Below are 9,915 nucleotides of genomic sequence, written 5' to 3'. Positions count from 1 at the left end.
GCGTGGATCTGCGTGTACAAGCCCTCAGCTGGTCCAGGCACCGCTTCTGCAAAGCCCCCACGTGAATACGAATGCAGACGGTGTGGCGTCGCCCGCGCTACCTGCCTGCCTCTCCCCGGCACTCGACGAGGCCGCGCTGTGGAGAATCACGCTGTTCATCACCATCGGCGGACAAAGCCTGCGGCCACAGCAGGTTAATTGCCAAAGCGACAGGAACAGATGGTGCAGGCAGCCTGCCGGGGAGGCACTAGGAAGTCCCGTATCGCTTACACCGTCACGGGGAAGGGCTGTGGCTGGGCCGAGGGTGCCAGTGTGAAATGCACTGAATTTTCACCCGCCTCAGGGCTCTGCTGTCAGGGCTGAGCCCGCCTGGCAGATGCCGGAGCTGCCTCGCTAACGGGTCCCACGGGGGGGCCATTAGAGAGAGAACGTGCTCGGGGGGACAGGGGAAATCAGAGCTCCAGCAAACGCAGCTTTCGGGGGAAGTGGGCCCCACTGTTACAGCTGGGACCTGGGAGAAGCGAGGCAGGAGCCGCCTTCAGCCCCCAGAAAGGGCCCGCAGCCACCCTCGGCCGCTGCCTGCTTTCTCCTGACGGCCCTCGGCCGGCCCGTCAGGCGCCCGCTTCCCCACGGGAGTCTATCATACGCTATCTATGCTCTCCACGGCGCGGCCCTGCCTGCGCAGGGCGGGAGCAGCCGCCATGTCAGGCGGCAGAGGCCCCGCAGACCGGGCGCGTCGCGCGGCGTGACGTCGGCGGCGGGGCGGGGCGCGGTGGCGGCTGGAGCATGGCGGCGCCCTCGGCCCCGCGGCCGCCGCGGCCGCGCAAGGAGCCGCAGCCGCTCGTCATCCCGCGGAGCGCGGCCGAGGAGCAGCGCCTGCGCCTCGAGCGGCTCATGAGGAACCCGGTGAGGGCACCCGCCGAGCCTCTGCTCCTGCCCGGGGCGGCGGGTCCGTGAGGGGAGGGGGAGACCGACGCCCCTCTGCTCCGGGGTCCGTGAGGGTAGAGGGGTCGACCCCCCCTTCCCCCTCCCCGGTTCCATGGGGGGAGGCGAACGACACACCCCCTCTTCGGCCTCCCTGGATCCTTGAGGGGAGCGGGGCCGAGCCCCACCACCCCCGGGCTCCGTGAGGGGCGAGGGACCGACCTGCATCCCGCTCCTTCCCGGGTCCCTGAGGGGAGAGAGGCCGAACCCCCTCCACACACCCCGGGTTGCCGTGAGGGGAGACACCCGTCCCTGGGGACCCAGGGGGAGGACTGGCCCCTCAGTGCTCTGCCCGCTGGTCTTCCTGCCCGCTGATCTTTAATTGCGGGGGCAGGCCGTGGTCCTGGTTCCTCTGACTGGGTGTTTTGATCCTTGTCCTGAGGAGGTGTCTGTCCTGTGGAGATTCGCGCCCTCCCTCTCTGTGGGCTGGAGGAGGCCGAGACGTCCCCACAGAGTGTTCTTCCTCTGACCTTGCACCGTGTGTTTTCCCTTCCCTGCTCTTCCCTGTCCTCCGTAGATCTGACATGGAAGGTGCACAAGTGCCTTTCATCTCTTCCCAGACTCCTGGTAGTGCGAGCATACTCAGCTGCTGCGAGCGCGTGGAGGTGCTGACTTGCTTCCTTCTAGTTACCGTACTGAAAAGAAGCACAGGCACTCCTAATCCTCCTGGGTTTGTTGACCTGCAGGCCTGAATCTGAGAGAAAGAGAGGAGACCTTCTGATTCTTGTTTTCTGCCTGCTGATCCCTATGCATGAAGAAATTACTACAGCTGTGCTCCTTCTGAGATCTGTCAGCTGATGGAAGAGGCTGTTGTCAGACATATACCACCTTTCAATAATGTGTTAAAATTGCAGACTTTGCTCCTAGAAGATACTGATGACTGGTTGGTTTGTTCTTGCAGGAGAAGACTGTACCAATTCCTGAAAAACTGAATGAATGGGCACCACGACCTCCCCCGGAGTTTGTTCGAGATGTCATGGGTAAAGATACTATTCTTCAGATCACTGTAGGGTCAGCTACATTAAACTTAGAAAAGTGTTTAACAGAAAAGGCCAGAGACATTTTTCTGTTGTTGCTCATTTTGCTGGAGAAAAGAGGTATGAAATGTGCTTCAGGAGTTGCTTTTCCAAGTTTTATTTTCTTGGGTTCCGCTTTTCTGCTTGTTGTCAGAATGCAAAATGAACAATGCCTGTGGCACTCCAGCACGTGGACTGTGTGCAGTGAAATAAGCTTCTGCTCTGGTGATGACAAGTAAATGATGATAGTTGTCCTTTCTGTTGATCTGAGCGTGCTCTGGAAACTTAGAGTTAAGTCCCTCTTTTGACTGCTTTGAGTCTCAGGCAGTGAGAAGCAGACGCATGCAGCAGATACGATTGTATGTGCTCAGGTAGGGAGCTGGCAGCTGTGCAGGGAACCTGACCCAATTATTTTACTTACACTTTGCCTGCAAGGAATAAATTTAGTAGTTGTGGTATAAATCATATCTGCGTGTAGAAGTTCTGTCTTTCTTTAGGACTGTCATCTTTATTAATGATCCTTTCTAGAGGCTGACTTTTTCTTCATTCAGAATAATTGATCTTGGACTAAAGCTTTTATACACTTCTGTAAACTGTTCTGCGTATTGTAATTCCTTCATGGCTTTTTCAAATAGCTTTGCCATGTGCTTGAGATGAACAGTCTTATGTTTCTGGGAGCACCTGACGTGCTAGGATTCTGTTGGTATCAAGAGCACCCCTATTGCAGTCCCAGCTACCATGTTTTAATTACTAGGTGTCGTCTTTGAGGCTTTTTTTTTGTGCTCTGCATTGAGAAATGGCCCAGGACGCAGAGGAAGAGAATGGAGTGCGATGTTGAAAGCTCCTGTGAGACTTCAACATGCAGACTGATGCCAGGAAGAGAGCACTATAGGGATTTCATTTATGAAGAAACAGTCAAAAACTGTCAGTGGTATCTGTCTTGCATAGGAAAGTATAATATGACGGGGTGTATCACCTTTCTGTTGACCTTTATTTTTTGTGTGAAGTGCTGAAAATTAGTGAGAAGCAGCCTCAGTAGGATGTTTTAGCTCACCTCTGCCTATAAGAGAATGGAGTTTGTGTTTGATCTCTAGTTCTTTTACTGCCTCAATGTCCAACTAAGACTGGATTCTCTCTGGGGGAGTAATTGGCCAGTAGAAACAAGTGAAACATAAGTGTATGGTTTTGCAGCTCGCTTGCGCTTTTGATTGTGAGTGTTTTGAGCTTATATAAAATGGTGACACACTCTGTGTGTTGTTAGTAGATTTTCATCTTATGGTGCCCTTTTGTGTGTCCTGCCCCTCAGCAACTAGCTGTAGTCATTCTAGTATATATTGTTTTGTAGCAGAGTAACTCTTCTTTATTGTAGGTTCCAGTGCTGGAGCTGGAAGTGGAGAGTTTCACGTGTACCGACATCTTCGTCGGCGAGAGTACCAGAGGCAAGATTTCATGGATGCCATGGCCGAGAAGGTCAGCAGGACTCTCTAATTTTTTTTCCCCCTGACTATTTGATGTTCATTGCAAATCTTTTTTTCTTTTAAAGTCATGTCATACTAATTCAGTTCCAAGCCACCCCTTATCAGAGGAAGAATGTAGGAATATGCGATATGCGGTGTCTTTGTCAGTATTGAAACATTTGGTACTTTGTGTCAGACAAGCTCCATCTTCTCCGTTCAGTGGTTGTCTTAGCACACAGTAAGACTGCATGTGAATGTTTGTGTTCTCGGGTTGGATTGAAAATACTTTAAAAACTAGAAATGCCTAATACAACATTTTTGCACAGACAGAATCAAAGCAAGTGCCTGTGCACAGAGTCTGGATCTCTCTCTTTTAAGTCTTGGTTGAGTAGAATAGCAGCTCCTTCAAAGAGCGTTATTGTTACACTCTCTCTTGGCCAAGACGAGTCCTCTGATCCATATGTTAATGTTTGTGTCTCAAATTATGCTCGTTTTTACTGGAGCATTCTTAGGGCAGAAGCCCAACTTCCCTCATCCGTTTTGGTGAGGATTCCTCCCTCTAAAGGCTTCAATGCTTGGCTCAGGCTGCAGGTTAAAAATGCTGTCTGTACAGAAGTCACCCCTAGGAATATGGCTTTTGTATGAAGAAGTAGCCAGACAAAAGCTGGCAAAGCTCCTTTCTGTATTTTGCTGAAAGACTTCTCCCTAAAAGGACATGACTTTGAAAAGAAGTATTTTAATTTAGATTGTGACCAAAGTATAACGTGATCAATTACAGCAAAGACTAGATGAGGAATTCCAGAAGAAACTGGAGAGGAATAAGATGATTGCAGAAGAACAAACAGCAAAACGCAGAAGGAAGCGGTAAGGGCAGATTGTTCCTGTGAGGCTTGGCATGGAAACACTCATGCCCCGTGCCTTACCTGTAGCTGCATGCTTTGGATAAATGCTGTCATTCTGTGTCTACATCTATCAGCTGAGAAGTCTGGCTGTGGAAATTAATTTTGTTAACGTCATTGTTTGGTTTCTAAAGGTAGCTCTAAACTTGACAGGCTTTGCTGGCATGGTTTATTTTCCGTGCCATTGCTAGCAGGGTAGTTTTTGACTGGTTGAGCAGCTTTTGCTGACACTGTGGTATTCACTGCTACATGTCTTACTGCATATTTCTTATAACAATGTCAGGAAAGGGTTTTATGTACATCTGGCTTAAATAAATAATCTGAAAGAGCTGACGCCAAGCAGCTTAAGTGCAGAAATGGATGCCACTTAATGGGTGCGCATATGGGATTGGACTAGCGGAGTGTGATGGGGCATGATGCTGTCCTCTGTACACCATCAGTGTGACCAGCCCAGTTCAGTCTCTGAATAGTGAAGAGGCCACTGATGTGTGACCTTTTAACAGTATTGGTAAAATCAGTACCTACCTCAGTGTGATCCAGACAGGTCAAGTCTACTAAGTTAGATGGAAAAATTAAATATGAAACCTTTCCTTCTCTCAAGTTTTAGACAAAGTGAAACAGTTACAAGATTGATGCCCTCAAGAAATGGTCTGAGAATTGTAATGCAGTGATACAAGAATTTAAATTCCACAGTTTGTGTCCACCATACCTTTCAGAAATAGCAGGGTATCATGGCTTGGCTCTTTCACATGGTCTGACCCTGAGCAGCCTTTCTCTTGCTTCTTTGAGAATGAGGGTTTTACATCTCGTAGCTGAGAGTTGCTGCTGAGAGGCCTGTGCAGGGTGACTCACTGGCATGTTAGCACAAAAGTGCGCAACACAAACACTGTTGCCACCTTACTTTAGTTTAGTGTGGTCTGACAGATGGCCAACAAGTCAGATCTGGCCTGCTGCCTTTCGCTGGCTGAGATGGAGAACAACTGTTCAAACAGCAAATGCTGCCTAAACACTCTAACACCTCCTTGTTCCCCTTCTATAGTCTTAACGGTGTAGGTACCACGCGGCTTTAGCCCTGTAGGAGCCCCTCTAACTTCCCTCGCCACGCTTTCTCCTCTGTCCTAACAGGTACAGTACTTGGCTCTCTGTTTCAAGAGAATTCATTTATGGTGTTGAGAGGGGAGCATGAATCCCAGATTGCTCTGCCCTGTGTCTGCCATTAGGCTGCCTGGTTACCTTAGCTAGGCAAAGAGAACTGGGTTGTCCAAACTGAAATTCCCTCATTCCCCTCATGTTACCCACTAGGGCCCAACGTATTGATTAAGTACAGCCAAAGATGAAGGTCAAAGCATACTGCTTGTTTTTTTGGTTTGTGGGGGGTTTTTTTTAGCAATTAAAGAATATATTACTTGTGATGACTTAATTATTTTTATAATGGTCAGTTCCAGCAGCCTGGGTTTTGACAGTTTTCTCTTTTTGTTTACTAGGTTAGGTAGCTAAAATATAAGGACAGTTTAATTTTTGTTCCTTCTCTCTTCTGTGTTCCTGGAGATTCTTGCATATCATATAGTTTTGGTTGCAGTGGCGTCATGGAAGACTTTTTAAGAAAAAGGATTCCATTAGACTAAAAACAACATAGAAAAGTTTCTGTTGATCACGTGTCTAAGCTTGCTCTCACTGAATTTTCAGTTAAGGCCAAATGTAAATTGAACGTCTCTTCTGAAGTCTGCTTTTCCACGATGTCTGTAATATGTCCTTTATCAGCATATGAATGTGCAGAAGCTCTGCAATGTTGGATTTGCAAGAGAGTCTTTTTTTCTTTGCTTTATAGCCAGAAGTTAAAAGAGAAGAAACTGCAAGCTAAGAAAAATAAACTTGAACAAAAGAAGCAGGAAAAAGGTCAGTGAAATTTAGTTTTCTTTTCTCAAGACTCAGTTCTGTTCTTGAATCGAAGCCTAGAAGGGTTCGTTCCACTCCCTGCCCCAAGCATTCTCAACAGGGAGACTGAACCTTAAGCTTGTTATTTTAGCTAATGTTTCAAAAGTCCTCTTTGAAAGACATCTATGTTGAGATTTAATCTTACAAATAACTTGGCTGTTTGTGAATATTTTCCCTTTATTTGGGGGAAACTTTGGACAGCAAACATTGGAATCCGAGTTTGTTGATTGTAGATGTTTTGCCCCAGCTATTCTGACAAACTGCAGATTTAGAACACCTTCTGCTAAAAAAGGCAGTATTGTTAAAGGCTGTTCTTTTTTTAAAGTATATTTTGAATGCATATGGGAAAACAGGTAGAAAACATGCACAGCAAGAAACTGAGTTATGGTTTTGTGTGTAAGGAATTAAGCCACCTTGGTGCCATCTGTTCCTCATGACTATTTTACTTTGCATAGAAATAAATGTGAAAAACCTCTCTTCTCCTGCAGTCTTGAAAATTAATGTTCAGCAATGTCAGTGTAACTGTTTGCTCAAACTTTTGAATACGTTTCCTTTCAGTGAGTATGTTTTAGCTTGCTCTTGCAAGTAATTGTCCTTTGTGCACACTAACTCTGCAGCAATTCTTAGTGTTAAAGTTACAACGGTTTCTGATAATTCTACTAGACCAGTGACTCGTCTGACAGTTCTACCTTACTTTTGCTTTGCTTTTCAGAATAGGTTCTGTTTCAACTGAACTGTTGCCAAACTCCCGTATGAACTTGGGAGGACGAATTAATCGTTAGGTTAATTTTACTTGTTGACAGCAAGCAAATGTAGCAGAGAGGATTTTTTTCAGTGTTTTGGTTCTGTTTTGGTTTTTTTTGAAAGCTACTCGCTTATGACTTGTGGCTGGGAGGAGAATTTAAGTATGAGTCAACACACTTTTGTTCACTTTGAGTGAACAAAGCAGAATACCCATCCCTTTAGGGAGTGGCTGGGAGAAAGGGGAGCTGGATCAGGGACTGGCACTGTGGTATGGGACAGCCATGTACCAGTTGTACACCAGGAGTGTTTTTGTTTGGCACAAGTAAGGCATCTTCTAGAAGGCAGAATCCAAACTCTCCTGTCTTTAGAACAGTTCTTAGCTCTTTACAGTTTGTGGTTGTGTTTTTAATAATAATCACAATAGTAGTAGTAGTAATAATAATAATAATAAGTCAGTGGGGATAGAAGCCAGGGATAGCCATCTTTAGTCTACTGAGAACAGGCTTGTCTTTTTCTAGTTTTGTGTGCCCTGTGTTGAGATCTGAAGAGTTCTTCCAAATTAATTGAAGTGTATTTGTTGGATGTGGCAGGCAAGCATTTATCTTTGTTTCTGAATGAATAAATAAAACCTCTGAGTTGCCATCTTTCACCTTTGTTGTAGTAAAAACATTAAGAATAAAGGTTGGAGCTATATAAGGTCAGCTGTTAAGGTTGCATTATTGTACAGACCCCTAATAAAAATGAAAGTACAGAATTTCACCACGCGGTGGCATCAGACCATTAATGCTAAATCCTACGTGTCAGAGCACGAGCTGAGTGTGACTCGATCTGAGAAACAGTAAAGGTACAAGAGCTGGTGAGAGCAGAAGAATGGCTATTATATTCAGGTCCCACTTTATTGCCGTACCTAATTTCCATTATCCATTATTTATCTTCTAGTAGGTGTTTTCTGGTCTTTTAGCAGGCTTCAGGAGTTTTCTGTGACACTCATTAATCTTACACATATCTTAACGAGTTCCTGTACTTCCAGTATACCAAACAGTCTGTAAAAGTTCATGGCACCTTGTGGAGTTTCTGTAAACTTGGTTAGATGTAGAAATACAGTGAGTCTTGCCCGTGGCTTCCCAGTGCCTGCATTCCTTAACAGTACTCAGTGATGCTTGAAAGGTCATGCCGATATGCAGAGGTGAGATTGGGAATAAAACAATCCCTCACTCCAGCATTTGACTACCCGTGTTTGAAATAAAGTTCCCTAGGAGGTGGGGTCGTTAATGATGAACTTGGCACAGTGATAACTTTGGAGGTAAGGTAATATTTCTCCAAGGGACAATTCCATATTCTGAGCTCTACATCCCTCGGTAGAATTAACATAACCTGATACATGTTTCCTTAGTATCTGGGGCTACTGTGTTGTGAGATATTTAACAAGGAAGACACATGGGAATATGTTATCCATCCGTGCTAATTAGCGTGACCTAATACATGTTTGCTTAGCAGCTGAGACTGTTTTGTTGTTAGCTACTTAACAAGGAAGACACATGGGAATATGTTATCAATTCATACCGTTCATGTTTTTAGAACCTGATCAATCTCAAGAGCGAGTCAGCAGCGAGGATGATGAAGAGGATAGCAAGGAGGAGGAAGAAGAAAAGGAGGATGATGCTGAAGAGCCAAGTTTTGTAATGGGAAGAGGATGAGGCCTTTAAGGGACAGCTGGAAACAGTCTTCATTGCTTTACATTCAGGAGCATGAAAGTCTTTCATCTGAGCCAAGCAGAATCCATTGGCATACGTTACATCTGCTTAATGGTGAATGACCTTCACGTCACAGGCCCAAGAGATACTGATAGAGAAATGCCAAATAAGAGATTTTTTCTTAATTGCTTGTATAACTGCTGTGCAGTCTGCTCTAAGTTTGCTCTAAAGAGTCAGCCATAAGTCTCTGTGACCCTAGAGTTCTTTCTAACATGGCCCAGAGTGTTTTTCTGTCTGAAAGCTAAAACATACCCATTACCATTTAAGGAAAATATTACTGTGAGGGCTACGTATTCTACTTATGTCAAAGCTGGTAGCAGTGGGATATGTGAATCTAAGGGCAGAGTTTAACCTAAAGTAGAAAAGTGGTCTGTAGCCAGACTATCCTGCACTGTGAGTGTTCTGAATTTGGGGTTTTGTATGGGGTCATCTCTAACCCAAAGAAATCAGTTTATGTTGCTAGACAAGTTCTATAGATTTTTAAGCAGGATTCCTTTTTTATTGCTAAAACTTTCCCTATTGCTTTTCTTCCATGTTTTTTAAATGAATAAAGGGGATGCATTGGCTTGTTCTGTTGTCTTTTTTTTTTTTTTTTTTTTTTGAAGAGGATTTCAGTAAAATAAAGAGATGCTTGCAGTGCTGCAGGAAGGAACAAAAAGACCAAAGTGGTGTGGTACACATGATAATATGGAAAAAGGTGGTAGCTGCATTTCATTTACTTTTTGCTTTTGGATTGGAACAATATCTTTCCCAAAGGATTATGTCTGTAAAACATTTTCTGGCAGAAAGGCTTGGAATGGAATGGTTTTGCTTGTGTTCAGCTTCATGTAATGACACTTGCCTTTCTCTCTGCTTGAGCTCTCTGCTTTGAGCTTTGGGTTCCCTGGTAGGAATCATAACATCCATATACATATTTACTTATCGGTGCTTAACTGAAAAGCATATGCAGTGGTGGTTTTATTTGTAACTTAGGTTGTTGTCTTTTCAGTGTATCTTTAATTAGAGGTGCCTGCTATCTTTCAGACACGCTCATCCCAGGACCTTGGCATCCAGAATGTGGTGCTACTTCTTCTTTAATGTTAATGCCTTTGTTAATGCCAAATTATTTAAAGCAAAAACAATAAAA

The 9,915-nt window shown here is 45.0% G+C and overlaps 1 protein-coding gene across 1 annotated transcript; it reads left to right on the top strand.

Moving 5' to 3' along the window:
- Positions 1–786: 786 nt before the first annotated feature.
- PRKRIP1 (PRKR interacting protein 1) lies at positions 787–8,732 on the top strand (the record flags this gene model as incomplete). The annotated part of the gene is made up of 6 exons (XM_082008784.1): positions 787–906; positions 1,886–1,964; positions 3,370–3,470; positions 4,236–4,321; positions 6,185–6,252; positions 8,614–8,732. The coding sequence occupies 6 exons, from the start codon at positions 787–789 to the stop codon at positions 8,730–8,732; spliced, it is 573 nt and encodes a 190-aa protein (XP_081864910.1).
- Between the last annotated feature and the right edge of the window lie 1,183 nt (positions 8,733–9,915).

Source organism: Phaethon aethereus (assembly GCF_964289735.1).
Source record: "Phaethon aethereus genome assembly, chromosome: 19".
NCBI lineage: Eukaryota > Metazoa > Chordata > Aves > Phaethontiformes > Phaethontidae > Phaethon > Phaethon aethereus.
Note: the sequence above shows the minus strand (reverse complement) of the source record. Positions and strands in the feature narration are given on the sequence as shown.